Source organism: Oncorhynchus tshawytscha, linkage group LG26 (assembly GCF_018296145.1).
Source record: "Oncorhynchus tshawytscha isolate Ot180627B linkage group LG26, Otsh_v2.0, whole genome shotgun sequence".
Lineage (NCBI taxonomy): Eukaryota > Metazoa > Chordata > Actinopteri > Salmoniformes > Salmonidae > Oncorhynchus > Oncorhynchus tshawytscha.
The window spans coordinates 43,522,021-43,547,785 of NC_056454.1; the positions used below are offsets into that span (position 1 = coordinate 43,522,021).

Consider the following 25,765-nt stretch of genomic DNA (forward strand, 5'->3'; position numbering starts at 1 on the left):
TGTATAAGGTAGTAGTTTTTGGAATTGTTAGATTAGATTACTCGTTGGTTATTACTGCATTGTCGGAACTAGAAGCACAAGCATGTGTGTATGTGACAAATACATTTGATTTGATTTGATTTTTAGTCTCCTCAACTTGTTCAACAGCAACACCATACATTACCAGATTCAGCTGAGGTCTAGAACTTATGGAATGATTTGTACCAAATACAAGGCTCTTAGTTTTAGAGATGTTCAGGACCAGTTTATGACTGGCCACCCATTCCAAAACAGACTGCAACTCTTTGTTAAGGGTTTCAGTGACTTCATTAGCTGTGGTTGCTGCTGCGTATATGGTTGAATCATCAGCATACATGGACACTTATGCTGTGTTTAATGCTAGTGGCAGGTCATTGGTAAAAATAGAAAAGAGTAGAGGGCCTAGAGAGCTGCCCTGCGGTACACCACACTTTACATGTTTGACATTGGAGAAGCTTCCATTAAAGAAAAGCCTTTGAGTTAAATTAGATAGATAGCACTGAAATCTAACAGTACAGCTCCCACAATCTTCTTATCAATTTCTTTCAACCAATCATCAGTCATGTGTGTCAGTGCAGTACGTGTTGAGTGCCCTTCTCTATAAGGATGCTGACAGTTTGTTGTCAATTTGTTTACAGAGAAATAGCATTGTATTTGGTCAAACAACAGTTGCTAAGAGCTGGCTGCCAGCTTATAGGTCTGCTGTTAGAACCAGTAAAGGCTGATTTACTGCACTTGGGTAGCGGAATTACTTTGGATTCCCTCCAGACCTGAGGACAAAGGCTTTCCTCTAGGCTCAGATAAAAAAATATGACAGATTGGAGTGGCTATAGAGTCAGCTGCCATCCTCAGTAGCTTTCAATCTAAGTTGTCAATGCCAGGAGATTTGACATTATTGATCGATAACAATAATATTTCCACCTCCCCGCATTATCTTTACAAAATTTGCAATGCTTGCAATGCTTTTCTTTCATTATTAGTTTATTTTATTCATAAATACAATTGTTTGTTGTTGGCATTTCCTGCCTAAGTTTGCTCACTTTGCCAATTAAATTATTAAGAAAATAATTGGCAAAATCAAATGGTTTTGTGATTTGTCTTTCTGCCCATAATTTCATTTAAAGTACTCCACCATATAGCCACCGTATATCATTGATCTTGGCTTCATAATACAGTTTATTCTTCTTTTTGTTGAGTTTAGTCACATCATTTCTCAATTTACAGTAAGTAAGCCAGTCAGATGTGCAGCCAGACTTATTAGCCACTCATTTTGCCCCATCTCTTTCAACCATACAGTTTTCCAATTCCTCATCAATCCATGGAGGCTTAACAGTTCTAAAAGTCAGATTCTTAACAGGTACATGTTTATCAATAATTGGAAGAAGCAATTTCATAAATTCATCAAGTGCAGTGTCTGGAAGCTCCTCATCAATCACATCAGACCAACAAATATGTTTTACCTCATCCACATAAGAGTCACAGCAAAATATTTTGTATGATCTCTTATACACTATTTTAGGCTTAGCTGTTGGAAATTTGGCTCTCCTGGATATAGCCACTATATTGTGATCACTGATTCCAATTGGTAAGGATACAGCTTTAGAAAAAAGTTATACAATATTAGTAAAAATGTGATCAATACATGTGGATGAACTCTTTCCTGTAGTGTTTCTAAACACCCTGGTAGGTTGATTAATAACCTGAACCAGATTACAGGCACTGGTTACAGTAAGAAGCTTCCTCTTGAGCAGACAGCTTGATGAAAACCAGTCAAAATTCAGGTCCCCAAGAAAGTAGACATCTCTGTTCACATCACATACAGTATCAAGCATTTCCATTTCACACATATTATTTAGACACTGACTGTTAGCACTTGGTGGCCTATAGAAACACCCCAGAAGAAAAGGCTTTAGATCCTGCAACCACACTTCAATAAGCCTTGACATAAGATCTTCTCTAAGTATGACATGGAATTGGTTCTGAATATATACAGCAACACTTGGTTCGCGGACCATAGGTTGAAAACTACTTGGTGTGGACAGTACGGCTAACAGCCCTAAGAATGTTTCTACAGCCCAGGAGAAGGCAGAGAGAGTGAGAAAGAGGGAGCAGCACTAACGAGAGCCTAATCTTCTGAATCCTGTGAAATCCAGCCTCTCAGACCATTACCCCATATTCACAGATAATGATAGTGAGAAAAACCTCCCTCCCCTCTCTGCTCAGCCTAATCATCAGATGTTTTTTCCATTGTTACTTCATTCTTTCCTATGCCCCTTATATCCCTTTTATAATCCGTCTTTAATGAAACATAAATGCTTAAGAGTTTGACTTGAAACTAACGGATTGAGGTAAAGGGTGTTGGAATTGAAAGTATCAAATGGGCATTGATTCAAACATCGAGGACGCGATAATGAGGATCTTAGACATTTAAGAAGCATTCCTATTCGGCCATTGCACTTCAACCAACATGTGGCAGTTTATCTGACCACTGTGGATAGGGTAGAGTAGGTTCAGGAGCATGTCTCACATGCTCTACCTGCTCTTTCTCCCTGTAGCCAATTACATTGGAGCGGTTTCCTTGGAGACAAACAGTTCAACCCTGCATCCTAATATGCCATTGATGTCCTCTGCAGGAGGTCTGAAAAATGGGCATTTGATTGGCCTTCGGGGAGAGAGGAGTCTGACAGTGACACACGTTGCCGCAATAGGATTTGAAGGAATACAAAGTCTTTTAGCATGTCTATCACCTCTAAATCACCTCTAAACCTAAATCTATTTTAAAGTGGGAAACACAAACCCTGTTCACTGTTACCTGTTGCACATTGTAAGGTTAGATGTCTTTTCCATTAGAAGTATTGTTCATGGTCCCCCTATCTCCACCCCCCCCTCTCTCTCTCTCTCTCTCTCTCACGCTCTCTCTTTCCCTCTCTCTGATAGACCATAGAAAGGGTTAAGCGGTCCATTGCCATCACACCAGAGGAGGCTGCTGAGGGAAGGACGGCTCATAATAATGGCTGTAACGGCGCTAATGGAATGGCATCAAACACATGTCAGCTGACATCATATACATTCTTCAGGTGAAACCTGTCTGTGAAAATGTCTGGAAAATGTAATCAACTGACCCGCAGTGAGTCTATATTGCTCTGTCTCATTCAACAGCCACTTTAATTAAACATCTGTGAGAAAGAGAAAATATCCTCACACTCACCGCAGACAAGTTCTACTTGATATCACTGGCTCAAATCCAGCCAGGCATACCCACCTAGACACATTAGAAGAACAGGTGTTATTACAATGAGCTCTGATCTATATGCTAGCTGACAGTAGGTGTGATTGCAATGCCTAAGTAGATGTGTGCCATTATAGATCAGTGACAGGGTGTTGGTCACACTGTGAAACTAGGAACAAGCTGCTTCTTATTAGTCTGATTGAGTGAATGATGACCAGGATTGATTGATGGTTCATTATGTAACAGGTGGGTCCAATCCTGAATGTTGATTGGTTAAAACTGCATTCCAGTTGGTGTCTATTCAACAAGTTACCACTGGCTAAATCTATGTTGATAAAATGCCTATTTACTCTGTTCCCTCTGACTGCGAAATCCACTGTCTCATCAGCTAAGCCAGGCAATTTATTAACTTGATCTCCACTATAGAGGGCTTGCAGCTGGTGGCCATGTTGGAAGAGCGCCACATGAATTCTTCTGACAACAACAGCCGAGTGGCTACCCCAAACTGCATGATGTGTGCCTGAACAATGAACAGTGCCTAAAACTATTTGATTCAACACCTCAGTCATTTTCTGTAGAGTATTTGGTTGCTCTAACAAGACAGGAAATGCAACGTGGGAAAAATATGTTTACAGATTCCCTGCAGTCATGAAACAACATCGGTGACACCAAGATAAGACTCAAGAACATTCAGAAAAGCAAATAAACTTTTTTTGCCTGTGAAGACCTGATCCCAGACAGTAACGGGTCTGCTACGATCATTTCATCACTTGTAAGTCAAGTCTGATTGATTCCGAGCTTAGTTTAGCTGTTATGCTATCCAGGTGTTCCCCTCTTTATTGCAGGATCGTGAGCTGTGATTAATCAACATCAACACTAGTTAATCTTGAATAATAGTTAAGTTAACAATTATTTTACGATCATTGGAAGCATACTCAGACCAACATGCAGCGTGATCTGGGTTCCACATCTTTTTATTTAAGTAAGTGAACCACACAACAAAAGAATAAACGAAATGTGATGACAATGGAGTGCTAACAGCCATCTACACATAAACAAGATCCCACAAACACAGGTGGGAAAAGCTACTTAAATATGATCCCCAATTAGAGACAAGATTACCAGCTTCCTCTAATTGGGAATCATACAAAATCACCAACATAGAAAAACAAAACTATAACCCCACATAGAAATAATAAACTAGACTAACCCCCAGTCAAGCCCTGACCTACTCTACCATAGAAAATAAGAGCTCTCTATGGTCAGGACGTGACAAATTAAAACAAGTTTAAACACTTAACTTCAAATAATGAACACTGTAATATAAGTATACAAGTATGCCAACTCAGATGGGGTGGCAGGATAGCCTAGTGGTTAGAGCGTTGGACTAGTAACCGGAAGGTTGCAAGTTCAAACCCCCCGAGCTGTCAAGGTACAAATCTGTCATTCTGCCCCTGAACAGACAGTTAACCCACTGTTCCTAGGCCGTCATTGAAAATAAGAAATTGTTCTTAAATAACTTAGCTCGTTAAATAAAGGTAAAATACAATTTAAAAAAAGATGTGAAGTTTAGACATTCTAGTAACAAGTAGGCAATTATTACATAAACATAATTTTAGGTGAATAAATAAAAAAGTCAAAACCGGAAGTGTCCAACCTCGCTCCACTGTTCCCTGATCTACTGGGTTAGCAGACTTATGTTTCAGCCCAGCAATAGCTTACTTTATTAACTAATTAGGTTTGATACATTGAATCAGGTGAATTAGTATTGGGCTGGAACAGAAGCCTGCACACCCAGTGTGATTGGTCTGCTCCAGTAGTAATACGTTTATACATTGTGTGACTTTTAAACTGTATTTTTTGTTGACAAAATGTGCCAACATCCATCGTATACAAGGATGTATGTACCCTTATTCTCTTGGGACCTCTTCATCTGCAGACAGGGTTTGACAGCTCTCAGTATCTGAGGACAGAAAACATCACTTAGAAACAGGCTGCATTATACTCAAGTTAGACAGCCCTGAATATTATGTTGCTATATCTCTCTGTACACACTTTTTCTCACTAGGGACTAGTTTCATAATAGAATAGTTTCATAATGTCCTCCCACAAAGTTACCTGCCCTACCCAGAGTAGCCTACTCTCACTTCTCTGACAGCTGGAACTGCTAGCTTATTCTTTCACCCTCTTCCATGGCTGTTTGCTAGCTACCTATCAACTTAGCTAGCTAGTTACAAATGCATTTGGAGCTACTACGATAAATTCATCAACATAGTTAATAACTAGTTAATAGGAAATTAGCATGCTGGTGATATTAAATTATTGTAGCTAGCTAGCTACACAGTCCAGCGGTACACCTGTCAACAACTTCCGGTGAAATTGGAATGTGTGCAATTCAAATAAATGATCATAAACATTATGGATATTAAACATCTAGGTACATACAAGTGTCTTATATCACTTAAAAGCTTAAATTCTTGTAAATCCATCTGCAGTTTCTGATTCACAATAGGGTTTACAGCAAAAGCATGCCATGCGATTGTTTGAGGACGCTGCCCCACATCAAAATATTTTTCAACCAGCACAGGTTTCATAAAATCACAAATAGCGACTAAATATTCGCTAAACTTTTGAAAATCTTCCTCTGATTTGCAATCCAAAGGGTCCCAGCTACAACATGCAGTGTCGTTTGGTTAGATAAAATCCTTCTTTATATCCCAAAAAGTCCATTTAGTTGGATCCACCGATTTGAGTAATCCACTCTTTCAACATGCAGAGAAAGGAATCCGAAAAACTACACCTAAACTTTGCTTCAAAATACATTTCTATTTATTCCTCAGGTACCCTAAAATGTAATTAAACTATAATATTTCATACGGAAAGAAGAATGTTCAATAGGAAAGCAAAATTAGCAGATGCGTGTCCTCTTCGTTGCACGCTCAAACGCGGATTTCCAAACTGGTGTCGTACTAAAATAGATATCTCTTCTTCATTATTCAAGTTACAAGCCTGAAACCTTTAACAAAGACTGCTGACATCTAGTGGAAGCCGCTATGGAAGCCATAGCTTTCCATTGTAAGAGCATGGGCTCTCAAAAACAAAAGAATTCTGGTTGGTTTTTCTTTGGATTGTCTCTTACCATATCAATTGTGTTATAGTCCCATACATTACTTTAACATTTCTACAAACGTCAAAGTGTTTTCTATCCAATGGTACCAATTATATGCATATCATGGCTTCTGGGCCTGAGTAACAGGCAGTCTACTTTGGGCATGTCAAGCAGGAGGAAATTGAGAAAAAAGGACCCTAGCCTGAAGAAGTTCTAACTAACGAACATTACGTTAGCAGCTCATTTGAGTTAGCCTGCACACTAAGTTTCTGTAGCAAGCTAGCTAATAATACATCATTTTTGATCACTTTCATCATACACAGTACCAGTCAAAAGTTTGAACATACCTACTCACTCAAGCTCTTTTCTTTATTTTTACTATTTTCTACATTGTAGAATAATAATGAAGACATCAAAACAATGAAATAACACATTTGGAATGATGTAGTATCCAAGAAAGTGTTAAACAAATCAAAATATATTTTGTATTTGAGATTCTTCAAAGTAGCCACCCTTTGCCTTGATGACAGCTTTACACACCCTTGGCATTGTCTCAACCAACTTCACCTGGAATACTTTACCAACAGTCTTGAAGAACTTCCCACATATGCTGAGCACTTGTTAGCTGCTTTTCCTTGACTCTGCGGTCTAACTCATCCCAAATAATCTCAATTGGGTTGAGGTCGGGTGATTGTGGAGGCCAGGTCATCTGATGCAGCACTCCATCACTCTCCTTCTTGGTCAAATAGCCCTTACACAGCCTAGAGGTGTGTTGGGTCATTGTCCTGTAGGAAAACAAATGATAGTCCCAATAAGCGCAAATCACGGTGGGAACCACACATGCAGAGATCATCCCTTCTCAAATTTGGACTCATCAGACCAAAGGACAGATTTCCACCGGTATAATGTCCATTGCTCGTGTTTCTTGGCCCAAGCAAGTCTCTTCCTCTTATTGGTGTCCTTCAGTAGTGGCTTCTTTGCAGGATTTCGACCATGAAGGCCTGATTCACACAGTCTTCTCTGAACAGTTGATGTTGAGATGTGTCTGTTGCTTGAACTCTGTGAAGCATTTATTTGGGCTGCAATATCTGAGGCTGGTAACTCTAATGAATGTATCCTCTGCAGCAGAGGTAACTCTGGGTCTTTCTTTCCTGTGGCGGAGAGAAACCTCCTGTTGCGGTCCTCATGAAAGCCAGTTTCATCATAGTGCTTGATGGTTTTTGCGACTGCACTTGAAGAAACTTGAACATTCATGTCTTAAAGTACTGATGGATTGTAATTTGACTTTGCTAATTTGAGCTGTTCTTGCCATAATATGTACTTGGTCTTAGGGCTATCTTCTGTTTACCACCCCTACAATACAACTGATTGGCTCAAATGCATTAAGAAGGAAATACATTGCACAAATGAACTTTTAACAAGGAACACCTGTCAATTGAAATGCATTCCAGGTGATTACCTCATGAAGATGGTTGAGAGAATGCCAAGAGTGTGCAAAGCTTTCTTTAAGCCAAAGGGTGGCTACTTTGAAGATGTCAAATATAAAATATATTTTGATTTAACACTTTTTTGGATACTACATCATTCCAAATGCAAGAGTGTGCAAAGCTTTCTTTAAGCCAAATACTACATCCAAATGTGTTATTTCATTGTAAGTAACCATCACTTTTTTGGTTACTACATGGTTTCATTGGTGTTATTTTATAGTTGTGATGTGTTCACTTTTATTTTACAATGTAAAAAATAGTAAAACTAAAGAAAAACCCTTGAATTAGTAGGTGTGTCCAAACTTTTGACCGGTACTGTACTTACTTGAATAGGTTCTCCCACTGCCTCTGTTTTCTGGGTCCTTAGAAAAACTAAATCATTGCAAATCTTCCTGAAATTTCAGGTGGTAGCAAAATGCAGCCCGCCAATCTGGGAGATTGGAGGACTTTCAACAGGCTGAGTTTGGTTTTCCAACATGGAGCTTGGTGCAGCTGTTAGGTGATTTGTGATGCAACTTCAAGCCCTCTATAAAATCATCTAGATGTTATATCCCATTTCTTTTAGACTAGCATTGACTAGATTTGTATAAACCCTGCTGTCTGTCTCTCCAACATCTGCAACATTTGTTTCAATATTGAAATTCAGCTGTGCGATAGAAATGAACTTGTCAGGAGTTATTTAGAATAAACGACTGGGTCATGTCCACAGAAACAGAACAAAAATACTTAACTACTGTGAGTGTCCACTGGGCACTGGTTGAGTCAGCGTTGTTTCCACGTCATTTCAATGAGATTACGTTGTGGAATAGACGTTGAATTGACATCTGTGTGTGTGGCTAGTTTGGCCTGCGCCAATCAAAACTTCAATCTGTCATTTCTTTGCAAAGACGACAGAAAGGATAAGGTGCACAAACAATGATTTGAGGGGATGTGATAATCTTTTCCCGTCCAATTTTGAAAGCGTAAGAGGAAACAGGCCCATTACCTGTCTGAGATTCCCAGAGTGTGTTCAGTTAGAGAGGATCATCCAGAGGCTGACCTTTATTTGGCTCTCCTTATAGCTACTAAAATAGAAACACAGAATAAAACATTTTCAAAACTCTGAAAAATCATACTGAACTTTTCATTTTATGAAGTAGACCAGTTTACAGATGAGACCAATGCGTTTGCTGTCAATGGCAGCTGCCTGTTCCTGCTCGTTTCAAATTATTCATGACTTAAAAGATTAAAAGATAAACAACTTTAGTAAAAATGTTATACTTTTTCATCTATGCTATTATTCTGTGTGCAGATAGAGCCATTCGTTTCTGTGGAACATTGGAAGCTTTTGAACACAGTGTGAGTAAGGGATAGCGATGGAGAGTGAAAATGTCACTAGCAGTCTAGACTGTTTGTCAGAGAGAACCAGCTACACTTTGTATTGTCAAAAGTGGATCTTTCTAAGCTTTATTTCTGTAAACCAACTATTTTCTCTCTGTTTATTCCACTCATAAAATGTGCTAAAAAATTGATGTGAAAAACAACTCACTAAAGCTGTGTTAAGATTAAAACCGTCTATAGAGATCAGATGTATTTCTCTGTTTCTGTTTAAAATCTGCACTTTGATTTGATGTGTTTTCTGTCTGGTCACCACAAAGGGCCAAATGCTATGGAAATAATCTTCATTCATCCTCTCAGAGAAAGTGAGTGTGTGAGAGAGAGAGAGAGAGAGAGAGAGAAAGAGAGAGACAGGAGCAAAGATCGCATTAATGAGAGCTCCTTTATAAAGAAAGATTACAGTTTTGAAACTACAGTAAAAGTGCTGTAACTGCAGTAAAAGTGCAGTAAAAGTGCTGTAACTGCAGTGAAAGTGCTGTAACTGCAGTGAAAGTGCTGTAACTGCAGTAAAAGTGCTGTAACTCCAGTAAAAGTGCTGTAAGTAAAAGTGCTGTAACTGGAGTAAAAGTGCTGTAACTGCAGTAAAAGTGCTGTAACTGCAGTACAAGTGCTGTACCTGCAGTCGACTGTGGTATTTTGGACGCAGTAATTGCAGATTAACTGCAGTTATACTGCACTCTGTCTGCAATCTTTTTTAGTAAGGGATCACAGATATCCCTCCTCACAAACGAGAAGACAGTGTATGGAGATGTGTAGAATACAGTGTAGAAGACAGTGTCTGGAGATGTGTAGAATACAGTGTAGAAGACAGTATCTGGAGATGTGTAGAAGACAGTATATGGAGATGTGTAGAAGACAGTGTATGGAGATGTGTAGAAGACAGTGTCTGGAGATGTGTAGAAGACAGTGTAGAAGACAGTGTATGGAGATGTGTAGAAGACAGTGTATGGAGATGTGTAGAAGACAGTGTATGGAGATGTGTAGAAGACAGTGTATGGAGATGTGTAGAAGACAGTGTATGGCGATATGTAGAAGACAGTGTATGGAGATGTGTAGAAGACAGTGTATGGAGATGTGTAGAAGACAGTGTATGGAGATGTGTAGAAGACAGTGTATGGCGATATGTAGAAGACAGTGTATGGAGATGTGTAGTAGACAGTGTATGGCGATATGTAGAAGACAGTGTATGGCGATGTGTAGAAGACAGTGTATGGAGATGTGTAGAAGACAGTGTATGGCGATATGTAGAAGACAGTGTATGGAGATGTGTAGAAGACAGTGTATGGCGATATGTAGAAGACAGTGTCTGGAGATGTGTAGAAGACAGTGTAGAAGACAGTATATGGAGATGTGTAGAAGACAGTATAGAAGTCAGTGTATTGAGATGTGTAAAAGACAGTGTATGGCAGTGGAGTCTCCTCAGAGGAGGAAGGGGAGGACCATCCTCCTCAGTGAATTTCATAAAAATAAAAATAATTAAACATTTAAAAACATTTAAAAACTTACAAAGTAATTATGACAACTTCTGGAGGACATCCTCCAACCTATCAGAGCTCTTGCAGCATTAAATAACTGTATCCACCCAAACAAAGGATCAGAGAATGAATCTAGTACTGAAAGCAAAATATACTGCTAGCTAGCACTGCAATTGTTTTATTTTTTTTATTTAACTACACAAGTCAGTTCAGAACAAATTCATATTTACAATGATGCCAAACCGTAACCTGGTGATGCTGGGCCAATTGTGTGCCACCCTATGAGACTCCCAATCACGTCTGGTTGTGATACAGCCTGGAATTGAGGGTCTGTAGTGATGCCTCTAGCACTGAGATGCAGTGCCTTAGATCACTGCGCCACTTGGGAGCCCCCCCAAAATGTGGCGAGTAGTCGACTAAAAGAGAAAGATGGTAGTTGAACAGTTTTGAACAATTTATTTTTTTTCACCTGGTCACAGACAGCTGATGTGTTGTGCAATGAAGTCCACAAGTGAAGGGAAAGGGTGAGAGGAAGAGTGTGTAGATGCCAGAAGGAGTTACACAACGGGGTGTATTCATTCCGCTGCTTCTGTTGAAAAACCTTTCTTAAACGGAAGCAAACGGAACAAAACGGGGATAAACATACCTGAATTTGTCCAATTAGAAACACTTGTTTGCATCTTTTGGACTAATGATTAGCTAGATGCAGGCAAGAGTGTGCAAGAAGGTATTGAATGTGTCAATGTCTGTCACCTTGATTACACACATTTCTTTTGACCTGTGCACCTGCGTTGTAAACTTTCATTCATAGGCTAGGTTGTAGCAACCTCCTGATGGGTATAGGAAAAATTTGAGCATCATGAAGTAGCCTAAACCTATCGATGCTGCATTGAGCTGGGTGAATGAAATATTAATGACAGTCATCCAATATGCTGTAACAGAAATAAGGCCATGCTCATAAAAAAAAAAAATCGGACTCCCTCATCTTAAACGGTGTATGGTGGTATATAAGAAGTAAGGAATTATGTTTTGCCCCCTCAGATCTTCAGCTCCCAAGACAGTAATGATCTATGCATGTCCATTACCGCATCAGCTCAGACTAAAAGCTCAACATCTCTGTCCAGAGTCACTGGTTAGAAACAAGAGAACTCTGAAGCTGATCTCCCTACTAAACAGAGAAATGCTATGCTAATCACAATAACAAGTTGGACAAGTGTAATTTCAAAACACCAACAGAACTTGACCCCCAGTGACACACCATTGTATGGATTATGCAAAATTGAATACATATTTTAAAGGTGTATACAGACATTTCCTGTGCAGTGTGTAATGTGCCAAGCTGTTTTCCCTGCAGTTGCCCTGGGGGATCTCATAACCCACACTAAGCAGGGTTGTGATGCATGTCTGCCCATACTCTGTTGTAATTAATTCCAGTCCTTTTGGCTTTCTTTCTCCTCCATTAATCTGCAAATTTAATTAAGGCCCCACTTGCTTTTGTGGTGCAGGGAGAGAGACACCTACAGTATGGTGCAGGGAGAGAGACACCTACAGAATGGTGCAGGGAGAGAAATACCTACAGTATGGTACAGGGATAGAGAGAGACCTACAGTATGGTGCAGGGAGAGAGCAACCTACAGTATGGTGCAGGGAGAGAGCGACCTACAGTATGGTGCAGGGAGAGAGAGAGACCTACAGTATGGTGTAGGGAGAGAGAGACCTACAGTATGGTGCAGGGAGAGAGAGACATACAGTATGGTGCAGGGAGAGAGAGACACACAGTATGGTGCAAGGAGAGAGAGACCTACAGCATGGTGCAGGGAGAGAGAGACACCTACAGTATGGTGCAGGGAGAGAGAGACACCTACATTATGGTACAGGGAGAGAGAGAGACACCTACAGTATGGTGCAGGGAGAGAGCAAGAGACCTACAGTATGGTGCAGGGAGAGAGAGACACCTACAGTATGGTGCAGGGAGAAAGAGAGAGAAACACCTACAGTATGGTGCAAGGGGAGAGAGACCTACAGTATGGTGCAGGGAGAAAGAGACACCTACAGTATGGTGCAGGGAGAAAGAGAGTGAAAGACCCACAGTATGGTGTAGGGGGAGAGAGACCTACAGTATGGTGCAGGGAGAAAGAGACACCTACAGTATGGTGCAAGGAGAGAGATACCTACAGTATGGTGCAGGGAGAAAGAGACCTACAGTATGGTGCAGGGAGTGAGAGACCTACAGTATGGTGCATGGAGAGAGAGCGAAAGACCTACAGTATGGTGCAAGGAGAGAGAGACATACAGTATGGTGCAGGGAGAGAGAGACCTACAGTATGGTGCAGGGAGAGAGAGCGGAAGACCTACAGTATGGTGCAGGGAGAGAGCAAGAGACCTACAGTATGGTGCAGGGAGAGAGAGACCTACAGTCTGGTGCAGAGAGAGACATACAGTATGGTGCAGGGAGAGACACACCTACAGTCTGGTGCAGAGAGAGACATACAGTATGGTGCAGGGAGAGACAGACAGTATGGTGCAGGGAGAGACAGACAGTATGGTGCAGGGAGAGACAGACAGTATGGTGCATAGAGAAACATCTACAGTATGGTGCAGGGAGACACACCTCCAGTCTGGTGCAGAGAGAGACATACAGTATGGTGCAGGGAGAGACACACCTACAGTCTGGTGCAGAGAGAGACATACAGTATGGTGCAGGGAGAGACTGACAGTATGGTGCAGGGAGAGAGAGATCTAGAGACCTACAGTATTGTGCAGAGAGAGACCTATAGTATTGTGCAGAGCGAGAGAGACATACAGTATGGTGCAGGGAGAGAGAGTGAGAGACCTACAGTATGGTGCAGGGAGAGAGACATACAGTATGGTGCAGGGAGAGAGACATATTGTGCAGTGAGAGAGACCTATAGTATGGTGCAGAGAGAGACATACAGTATGGTGCAGGGAGAGTGAGAGACCTACAGTATGGTGCAGAGAGAGAGACATACAGTATGGTGCAGGGAGAGTGAGAGACCTACAGTATGGTGCAGGGAGAGAGACCTATTGTGCAGTGAGAGAGACCTTTGGAACCATTTTGCTGGAGTTGTAAACGGTTTGATGGTTGCTTTCAACATCAGACTTTTGGAGTGATGAGAATGCTTGGCAAAGCAGAAAGATGGACAAACAGGCTGCTGGAGGTCATCCAAAAATTAAACTCCTCCTCCGTTCCATCCATCTCCATCTATTCCTCCTCCTCTCTTTCATGGGTGTCTATCTCTCGCTGGTGTATTTCAACCACGCTTTCACTTCATCTGTATCAGCCAATTAATTGTTTGTGTCTCACCCCCATCTTACCTTTTTCTCTCCTCTCAACAGAACATGCTGTATTCTCTGGGATGTCGTTGGGTGGTCAGCACAAACATAATGCTGATTAGAAAACCAAACATAACCTGTTGCATCACTAATTATTTCCACGCTTGTAATTTCCACGCTTGTAAGGGAAAATGTCATTCAAGAACACAAACAAATCTAACATGAATATAAATTATTGCTACTGCGGTAAAGAAATCCGATCGTTCAGCAATCAGCATAATGAATTGCGTAAAAAATATTCACATTTTATTTATATTCTCCACAAAAGTATGCAGTCACAAAACAGATGTGAAATGTGTATTAACAACACAAACAGGGGAGAAAACATACCCAGAATCTTTAACAGAGTTTAGCATTGTAACAGTGGTTGGATATTGAATGAGGCATATATGTAGTTATATGTAGAGTCATATTAACTGGTGACCAGCTTCGGTACAACATATTCACTAAGTCTAGTATATAAATAACTGCAGGCCATATGGTTTCATTTTAAAAGATATTTAAGAGAGGTGAAAAAGCGGTGAGAGATGACTTTATTTGAAATGAAAGAACAAAGTTAATCTGTGAGTTATGCACAGTTATTCACTCGGTCCTTAGAAATATGTTCACTAACAAAGTAGTTGAAATAAAAACGGACCACAGTAGGAGGAAACAATAAGAGAGCGCTTTCTTCTGAACAACTCTGACGCTTTATAAATAAACACATTATATTTAGCTCGTTTGACACATGTGACAAGGCTAGATAACAGGGATACCATTTAGAAACGTTGTCTTTGCACTGGATCGAGTCCACAGTTATGAACGAAAGGTGTCAAAGTGTCTTTAAAAAATGCTGTGCCATATTTAGAGTAAAAAAAATACATACTATGCCAGACAATGAAGATTAAAATAGTCTTTGTGAATACTGAGACTGTAGCATTGTGTAGTTTGGCTGGTGGCTATACAAAGATGGGTGGTTGAGGACTAGCAGTCTAGTCCTCCTGGAGGTGAGGGGGAGTCTAGTCCTCCTGGAGATGAGGGGGAGTAGGAGGGGGAGTCTAGTCCTCCTGGAGGTGAGGGGGAGTCTAGTCCTCCTGGAGGTGAGGGGGAGTCTAGTCCTCCTGGAGGTGAGGGGGAGTCTAGTCCTCCTGGAGGTGAGGGGGAGTCTAGTCCTCCTAGGGGTGAGGGGGAGTCTAGTCCTCCTGGGGGTGAGGGGGAGTCTAGTCCTCCTAGGGGTGAGGGGGAGTCTAGTCCTCCTAGGGGTGAGGGGGAGTCTAGTCCTCCTAGGGGTGAGGGGGAGTCTAGTCCTCCTAGGGGTGAGGGGGAGTCTAGTCCTTCTAGGGGTGAGGGGGGACAGTCTAGCAGTCTAATCCTCCTGGGAGTAGTCTAGCAGTCCAGCCCTCACCCCCATGAGGACTAAAGGCAGATTCAGAGGAAGCAAGACTCAGAGGGACCAGACAGACAGCTGTTGTTCAGAATCTTCAATACAAACAGGGAATAAGGTTGTGGAGCATAGGAAGATATGCAAAAATGATCCACAAGGGTAGGGTCAGGGGTGGGGTTAGGGGTCGGGTCAAGGGTGGGGATAGGATGGTGATGGACATAGGAAGGACAGCAGGAGGCGGAGTCTATATCAACAGTCCAAAGGTTCATCCTCTTCTATCTTTCATCTATACGAGTGGGAAATAAATTGCTTTCCAATTAGCGGAGATATAAGGGAAGGAGACAGGCTGCACCCTATGAGTGATGATGACAATGATTATGGTCAGTTTGGTCTATATGGCACAGTCGTCCTGAGAGGCGGGGCTGAAGGCTGAGCTCCGGAGCGTATCCAGGCAGTTGACGAGGATGAGCGTTCCCGTCAGGTGTTTCCAACGCTTGGTGATGGGGCTCTTCATCTTGTCCAGGCCCATGTGGAGCTCCTGGATCACGTCCCGGTAGCTGTCCCCAATCTGGGCAGCCCACGTCAGTAGGAAGTCATAGGCTGGCTTCCACATGGCCTACACAGGGAGAAAGAGAGGTGGCGATTGAAGGGAGCATATTGGACTGACAATAGATCACATGGGAATTGCATGCTGTTTTCTGATGTTTCTATGGTAGTAATTAAATAAACTCAGTAACCCTGTGATTAGATTGCCCGCCCTGAGGTTGGGAGTTTGATTCCCCGGCCATACCAAAGACTGTAAAAATGGGACTCAATGCGTCTCTGCTTCGCACTCAGCATTAAGGGTATAGATTGTAAGGCCCTGTGGTAGACTAGCGTCCTATCTGTCCAGGGTGTGTACTTGTACATCAAGCTGCCTCACGCTACAGAAACAGGAGATAGGCTCCTGCTCCTATGAGCTGTTCTAGCTCGCACAAGCAAACGCTCGTGCAAGGTTATTTACTTACTATGGTCATAATGATGTTGTTGGCTTACCCACAGTGCAGCACAGGGAGAGATAAGGACAGAGGACGATGTGGGGTGGTAATTGAAGGGAACATATTGAAGTGAGGGTGACAATAAAATCACATGGAACTGGCATGTTATGCTCCACCAGTTTAACAATGGCTATTGTTTTCTGACATTCATAGTATATCAATCCAAAAGTATGTAAAGCACAAAAAGTCTTTAACCATTTACAGTTCACAGGTCATGTCATTTCCAAAAGCTGTGTGTAGTATTTCAATAATGCCAGATCAGAACCTAGCCTCACCTCGTTGTCCACCACTCCGTTCCTGTCTCTGTGCGGTCCCTCGTATGCATCCAGCTGCAGACGGGACACTTTGGATAGCCTTTCAGCCAGTTCCCGCCACCGCCCAGCCACCTCCACCGCCGTGGTCAGCAGGACAAAGTCCATCACCAGCCTGGCCACCAGGCCCTGACAGTCCATCTTCAGCAATGCCTGAGGGGGGAAGACAGAGAATGGTTAAAAAATAAAAACACAAACTGTACATTCTTGCCAGTACAATTCCACGAGAGAGCTGGTCAGGACAGGATAATATTACAAAACCCACAGGTACAAACACACACAAGAACACAAGATTAAGAGTTTTGTTTCTTGGATATGCTTCCCATTGTTCCTAAATATCCTCTTTCCCATAATCTCAAATCTGTGTAATTTCCCATAATCTCAAATCTGTGTAATTTCCCATAATCTCAAATCTGTGTAATTTTCCATAATGTCAAATCTGTGTAATTTTCCATAATCTCAGGTCTGTTATTTTTCAGATGTATTCTGGAGGGCCTGACGGGAACAGAGCCTCTACAGCGGTAGGCACCACTTCACCAGGAGGGCCTGACGGGAACAGAGCCTCTACAGCGGTAGGCACCACCTCACCAGGAGGACTACAGCATCCCAGAGCCATGCAGGCTCCAACTCTCTGGCTCTCTAGGCACCACCTCACCAGGAGGGCTACAGCATTCCAGAGCCATGCAGGCTCCAACTCTCTGGCTCTCTAGGCACCACCTCACCAGGAGGGCTACAGCATTCCAGAGCCATGCAGGCTCCAACTCTCTGGCTCTCTAGGCACCACCTCACCAGGAGGGCTACAGCATTCCAGAGCCATGCAGGCTCCAACTCTCTGGCTCTCTAGGCACCACCTCACCAGGAGGACTACAGCATCCCAGAGCCATGCAGGCTCCAACTCTCTGGCTCTCTAGGCACCACCTTACCAGGAGGGCTACAGCATTCCAGAGCCATGCAGGCTCCAACTCTCTGGCTCCAGCTAGGTACAGTAGCTGTCTATGCTGCTGGGCTGAGAGGAGGAGAGCGATTCTTGTTTGATTAACTCAGCGATAGGCAGGGGAGCAGACCAGGGGACAATGTGCCAGTATGGAGCACAGCAAACAGCAGGAAACCCATGCTTTTTTTTACACTACTTCAAATGGAGAAAGAGACTTTTGACTGGCTAGCACTGTGTAAAATGGCTCAGTTTCCAAGTGTGTACATGTAAACAGAGAATATCTTTAATGATAAGAAGTAGAAAAGCAGTATTGAGAAGTCAGAACAAAAACAGAGTCTTACCAGTCGGCTCTGGAAGGTCATGGATATTTACACACGCTAATAGCCTTTAACAGCTTGTCTATTGTCCTCATATCACGGCACAGTTCAGCTCAGCAGGCAAACTACTCCAAACATGTATTTAGTAGGTTTATAACCTAGTACATATATCTTTTTTTTCATGTCTTAACAAGAAGTATAGACTATAAAGTTAATGGTGTCTATATTCATACAATCATCAATAAAGGTCTAATATCAAATCAAACTTCAATTAAAACTATTTTAATTACATTTAAAATAGTAACACACTAAAAACAATAACATGAACATGTGAACTTTCATGTGCCTTAATAACAAACTTGTATTGTTCAAATTGCGAGTCCAGTTGGTTTAGCCACAGAAAACGAAAGCAACCTTCCCGCTAGCCATGATTGGCTGAGATAATGAGTGGGCTGGACATGCTGAGAGATGAGTTTGGCCATATAGCACGCTTCTGTCTATTTGAGCTGGTCAGTATGTATTGGTAATCGTGTCTAACGCTTCTTTTAAATGTTTTTTTTTAATTGGGTAGTAAAACTGCATACGTGTTGCTTTCCACTTTCTGGAGGACTGAGTTCAGTGGAGTTCGAGTATGATAGCTGAGGAGATGGAGAAAACACCTGTCTCTGGATTACATCTTCAAACTAAGGGCAACCATGGCATCTGCAACTGGAGACGCATCCATCTATAAAAAGGGGTTTAATTTCAAGTTAAAGTGTACTGTTAGCCAACTAACATTAGCTGGCTGGCTCGCTAGCTAACATTACGTGTATGATCTTATTATACGTATCTCAGAGCCATTTGCTTGGCTAGCTAACATTGAACCTGGTTGGTTAACTACCTGCAGATTCATGCAGGGTAGTAACGTCATGAGTTGGGATCATGGTTCATTGTTTAGCTAGCTAGATATCTTAACAAAATAATCCACTATGGAAGTAACCAATTCGGGTGCGTTTGTAAATTCAGTCTGGCCAACTACTCCAATTTAAGAGTACTCTCGTCTGAGTGTGGCAGAGTGCAGAATAACTGAAGAATTTACGATAGCTCAACACCCGTTGAATATGGCCGGTGTCAGTAAACGTTGGCAAAAAAAGCAGAATTAAATTATTTCCAGCAGCGCAGTTACAGTCACCAATGCTCTGGATAACATGAAAACAGCCTAACCATCTCTGCTAGGATGAGTAAAATGGTCAGAGTTGGGTGTTCTCTCATTTGTGTCTGGAAGTAGCTAGTCAATGTTAGCCAGTTAGCTTGGGTGCTTGACTGCCGTTGTGAAGTCAGAACGTTTGGATCAACCCTACTCATCGGCCAGAGCGTCCAGCGTGCTCTCTGAATGGTCCGAGAACGAAACGCTCTGAATTTACAAACGGACAATCTGACAGCACAGCTGCAGTCACCAACGCTCTGGAAAACACAACAGCCTAACCAGCTCTGCTAGGGTGAGTAATGTACAGTGAGCTGTTCTGTCTGGAAGTAGCTAGCAAGTTAGCTTGGGTGCTTGACTGCTATTTAAAAATATATATATATTATTATGAACAAAACAAATACAAGAGTACATAAACCTAACACACAGGGGTATTACATATTGACATACATTTTCAATTTGTCATAAGTTTCATGGTACATATTGCTTTTTTGTTTTTACAGTTCCTGATCATTTCAAAAATAATATTTAAATTCTATGTGAAGAGGGGTTTGTCTTCCGCCCACTTAATTTTATGGATAAAGAATCTGCCATGAAAAATAAACAAATTAACAATGAAAGTTAAAATCAGGGTCCATATAATTTCGATCAAAATAAAACATAATATCAGTCTTTCAAACTAACATTAATAGTAGTTTATTTGAAAATAACATCTTCTAACTCACGCCAAAATCTTCTGACATAAGAACAGTCCAAAAATAAAAAGGTCAAGAGTCCCAAGTCACAAAACACACATTTGATATCAATAGCTATTTTGAATCTGTTTATAACAAAGGTCTTTACAGGGGTGCTTGACTGCTGTTAGTACTGAATGCTCGGATCAACCCTTAAAGAGATGGGTGTGGCTAAAGCTTAAGAGAGTGTGAATGATGCCAAATGGGAGTAGACAAAGAAGGGCTCTCCAGTAATAGTACCAAAACATTCAAAGGCCATTTCATCAAAAAAAGAAGTTTACAAGTTTAATCAACTTTCAAAGCTAAATGACTTTTCCATTGTTCCTCAAATGCAGTGTATGATATACCATTTTGTAGCTGTGAGGCTACATTAGACCGACTTGAGCCGGTTGGTCACACATTGCACTATGGTCCAAAAAGCATTTCTTCAAGTGGCTACGGCGGTGCATATTCGATGTGCAATACTGTTTTCCATACAACCTTGCAAAGTTCTCACATAACTGTTGCAAGTGGAAATAAGCCAACTCGCTCCACTGTGATACATTTTGTACATAAGACGGTACAGGCGTTGACAAAATAGGTCCAGCAATCATAACAGAGCGAATAAGGAGTAAACGCATGTCACATTGTTACATTCATGTGCATTGAAATGAGAAAACCCTGATGAGATTTTAGCGAGCAGGTGGCCAACTTAAACTGAATATTTCTTATCATTCCATCATCCGGCACACCAATATTCTTCCAGACGGTAAAAATGTGTTTTTGATGCCCAGAGTCCACTACAGCCAGGTCCATAGGCATGAAATACGTAGATAGCTCTTAGAATCTCAGTTTCAGTCTCTATTGTTTTCCTGTGTGCCGTGGTCTTTGCCTGTGTCCACATACTCTGTTGCATTTTGTGAACTTCATTCTGATGTTGTAGTACACGGTTGTCTGTCCAGTGCATGATGGAGTAATCTGCTTTGTTCCATGGAAAAGTCTGTAAGCATTTGTTGCAACCTGTGTGAGCTTGACATGGCTGTGTTGTTGAGCAGATACAAACATGGTGGTGAAATCTCAACTAGATGGAAGTTAAAAACACAACACTAAGAGAAAAAAAAAGTTTCTAATGCAATGACATTGAAAATAAACAGGGGCCTGAAAGGCTTAGCAATAAAGTAGCCAACTGTATAAACTGCTATGAAATGTCACTGGTGTACACTAGTTGTTAGTTGAAGAATAGGCTACTCGGAGACAAGATCATTAACACTTTTACAGAGACGCAAACAACTCTGTAATAATAAACACACACAAAACATGTTCATCCTGCCAAAATGACTCCTGGGTCTGTTCTGGCTGCAATGGCAAATCATCTGGAAAGGTGGCTGTCTTCCCTCTGGAAAGGTGGCTCTCTTCCCTCTGGAAAGGTGGCTGTCTTCCCTCTGGAAAGGTGGCCCTCTTCCCTCTGGAAAGGTGGCTGTCTTCCCTCTGGAAAGGTGGCTCTTCCCTCTGGAAAGGTGGCCGTCTTCCCTCTGGAAAAGGTGGGTCTTCCCTCTGGAAAGGTGGCTCTTCCCTCTGGAAAGGTGGCAGTCTTCCCTCTGGAAAGGTGGCCGTCTTCCCTTTGGAAAGGTGGCTGTCTTCCCTCTGGAAAGGTGGCCGTCTTCCCTCTGGAAAGGTGGCCGTCTTCCCTCTGGAAAGGTGGCCGTCTTCCCTCTGGAAAGGTGGCTGTATCTTGCTGTTCAACTGTCCATTGAGTGAATTTATGGCTTTGTGACTGTGGTAACTAGCGACGCCCAGAGTTTCTGTGCTTGTTTGAGTGGTAAAGGCTGAAGCAATCTACAGCAGATGAAAGTCGAAGAGTGAAGTCGGGGGGAACTGCATCTGCTACAGCTGAAAGTCGGCCACTGATGTGGTTTTCCAACAGAAAGGTTTTCCAACAAAAATGATTTTCTATGTCACACACTCAGTCAGAACACACGTGCCTGGCTGCAAAAGTGCATTGTGCGTGACGTCAGCAGCAGGCGCTCAGCTCGTACACAGGCAGCAGCAGGCCAGCAGCAATTTCAGTAAATTGCAAATCATTGTTGGCTGACTGCAGCAGCAGTAGTGCGGGTTCGACGAGCCAAACCCAATGAATATTGTTGGTCACGAATGTTTGATCTTGAACAGAACTTACAACATCAATCAACATGTGTCAATCAAAATTGTACAGCCAGAAGTACAGAAAAGAGTGGGAGTCTGTAGCTGAACAAATGTCAAATCATATTTTTGCCGAGATGGCCAGTCAATTTGAGTAACGTTATTGTGTATTCTACGTAATGATGCAGTTTTACGTTATCACGCATGACATCACAACGTCATTTAGCAACTTTTAGCAACAAATCAACCTGCCTCAAACAACTTACCCTGAAAATTTGTTGGCAACACCGGTCGGGGGATGTACATATGCACCGTCAGGAAGTCGGATAACTTCTGATGTTTCTAGGAAACCGCTAATGGCAGACATGGAATTCGCCTTCGTTATTGCCGATTAAGTGAATGATATAAAAAAATCCACTTTTTTATATCATTCACATGATCAACATGTCCCAAGGAATGAATATCCTGATACAGAAATATTAGATACAAGCCCAAGCTCTTCCTAACACTCACAAGACATATTTTGTATTTTTGTGAGGTTCTCAAAATATAACCAGGTACAGTAGTGAATGCATAGGCTACGACAATGAGAAGGTGTTTTTGCAGCATATGGGATATGGTTGGTTGTTTGCCATTACTTCATGCCCTTGCATTATTTGTGATTGTGCAACATGGAATTGTAACAGGTGTGATTAAATGGTCTACAAAGATTCTTACTGAATGCAAATTGACTGCAGTTTATATTTCTTTAATTCACAACCCTTATATTGCTTGTCAGTAAGCATGTACAGAACAGAATTTGATTCAATTACATGAAGTACACATCACTCACCGTACAGAACAGTATTAGACTATACAGTGGATAAAATTTTGATTTTGGGCCACTGATCTACACGCAATACCCCACAATGTAAGTGGAATTTTGTTTAGAGAATTTTTTACTAATTAATTAAATTTTCGAGTCAATAAGTATTCAACGCCTTTGTTATGACCTTAAAACGTCCAGGAATAAAAATTAGCTTAACAAGTCACATAATAAGTTGCATGGACTCACTGTTTGCAATAATGTTAAATAATTATATAAATAAAACTGAGTTTTGAAACGTTCAGACTTGTTCCACAGATTTTAATGTGTGCTTTTTTGTTGTTGTTGCACAATAACTTATTGTCTCCTGTAATGTCACAGACTCTCAGACGCTCTGCTGAAGAGAAGAGTATCCGGATGCGTTTTTAATAACCTCCCACCCTGGCACTCCCCAGAGTTTTAGGACCTGATTGCGTCAGCAGAACGTAAAAGGGCCAAGCAAGCTTATGGGGAGAAAAAGCGCAGTCAGAATGAAAACCGGAGTAACCGTCCACGTCAAACGCAGCCTTACCCAAAACAACCGAATGTGCAATAAACCACAGACTATTTTCACTGACTCTTCACACTTGCTCCTCAAGAGACTTATTGCACCGACTCCCACTCATTCACCCAGGCTTACATATACACAGAACATCCTCTTCTTTAGTACTTATATTTTTTTAAATACATTGTCTTGATATTACGTTTAAAAAATATATATAAACGTGTATTGCACCGCTGAGAGCTTGTCATTTTTTTGTTATTTCATTACTTATTTTTTGGAAGGGGATTTGGGAATATATCATTTTTTACTTATATGTTTTATGTTATAAATGTTTTATATTTTTTATTAGAAATGTAGTGTATATTATGACACCTACAAAAGACTGTTAAAACCCACATTTATTCAAATGTGTTTTTCCCTGCCAAGAAGATTCCTTTCGTTTGAAAGTTAAAATAAAATTTTAAAAAATCCATTGTTGTTGTAATGATTTCTTTACAGTCAAGTTTTTTTCATCGTATTTTAAAGAACTTGTAGAAAATATTGAATCATTTGTTTGGAGCAATAACATGCAAAACACCTTAGTTCTTCCGACTGGCATGGGAGTGGCTAGTCTTCAGAGCTGTAAGGATAATTAGGAGTCTGAAACTATTTTGTGGCAGTGTAGTCAATGGCTTGTTTCTGTACATCTAATCTGTTTGGAGTCTCGTCCAGACCAACCACTCGCCCTTTAAAACCCTCAGTCTTGTCAAGTTGAGGTGAAAGCAAACTATGCCTGTGCTCATGGAATCTGAATATGTTTTCATGTAGCACAGCCTCAGGCAGAGAGAATCATAGGGCATGACTGAAGTGCAGCATGCAAAGTCATTCACCCAAACACATATATGAACACACAACAAACCCATATACACGCCAAAGACTCATCGTTTACTGATACTGAGCAATCACAGCACACATGGTTAAGCTCAGTGACTCGTGACTGATCCGTTCTCTGACTAGCAGACTCAGAGCTCCGCCAACTAAAGCTCTTATTTGTTCCACGGGCAGGAATACATGGAATGACAGGAAACGGGCAGGGTGGGGGGGGGTGTGTACAGAGACATGTGTGTACAGAGACATAGACAGGTTACAGACAAGAGCATAAGATGGCGGGATGGATGCCTGGAGTTCCTGCTAACGTCTACCCAGGAATGCACAGTTTCAGCCCAGATCAGAGTTCAATAGCAGAGGGAGTTTCCACTTCAGCCCAGTCTACATCATATATACCCTTCTCCAGAGAGAATAACAAGGACATTCAAAAGAAGGATTCTGTTCCCATCTGTGTGCATTTGTACAGGATAAGTAAGACCTGAGACAAGCACCTGCTTCCTCTCTGGATAACAGCAACAGGACATTTCCTGCAGGAATCAAGGAGATTGCTTCCCAAGTCACCTTCAGCTAGGTCCTGACCCAGCAAGGAGTCCTGGTGCTCTGCTCACACCTGACCCAGCCAGGAGTCTTGGTGCTAAAAGACATACAATAATACTGCACATATAGAGCCAGGAAAGTTGACTTTGCACACAACACAAATAGTTTCAGTGTTGACCTACACTGAGTGCACAAAGCATTAAGAACACCTTCTATTTCCATTACAGACTGACCTGATGAATCCAGGTGAAAGCTATGATTCCTTATTGATGTCACCTGTTAAATCCACTTCAAATTCAGTATAGATAAAGGGGAGGAGACAGGTTATATAAGGATGTTAAAGCCTTGAGACAATTGAGACATGGATTGGTGTATGTGTGCCATGCAGTGTGAATGGGCAAGACAACATGTTTAAGTGCCTTTGAACAGGGTAATGTGGTAGGTGCCAGGCGCACCGGTTTGAGTGTATCAAGAACTGAAACACTGCTGGGTTTTTCACGCTCAACAGTTTCCCGTGCATCAACAAAGGACATCCAGCCAACTTGACACAACCGTGGGAAGCATTGGAGTCAGAAAAGAAGAACTGAGCACACTGCTGCTCATGCTCCCAGGTGATATTTATTTACAACATTTTGACCCTTAGGTCTTCATCAGGCATCCATATCCCAGGTGCGGGTGGAAGGTAAGAAATGACAATTATTGACTAAGGGTTGGACATAGTCGTCAATATATCCATTGTTGAGGAGTGGATGTGGGGTGAAAGTTTATGAGCACAGAGCATAATGAATATAGCTACATACTCAAAAGACAATATGTGACCGACCGGTTTGATTTGGTCTTATGTAGCAAAATTTGAAAGTGTTTTTTTATATTGGATAAAAGTAGAGGCTAGATGGTATATCATACACGACAGTTGAGGAACAATGGGAAAGTAATTCTGTTTTGAAAGTTGATAAACTTGTGTCC

General features: G+C 41.6%; 1 protein-coding gene across 2 annotated transcripts in view; it reads right to left on the reverse strand.

The window, feature by feature from the left end:
- Nucleotides 1–14,282: 14,282 nt before the first annotated feature.
- LOC112225649 (SH3 domain-binding protein 4) overlaps nucleotides 14,283–25,765 on the reverse strand; it is a 78,536-nt gene continuing 67,053 nt past the window's right edge. For both annotated transcript variants that reach the window (XM_024389774.2, XM_024389775.2), the window contains 2 exons: nucleotides 16,725–16,913; nucleotides 14,283–16,028 (listed from right to left, as the gene is read on the reverse strand). In XM_024389774.2, the coding sequence (XP_024245542.1) occupies nucleotides 15,804–16,028; nucleotides 16,725–16,913 (414 nt within the window). In that variant the 3' untranslated portion in view covers nucleotides 14,283–15,803. The remainder of the gene's footprint in view (nucleotides 16,029–16,724; nucleotides 16,914–25,765) is intronic.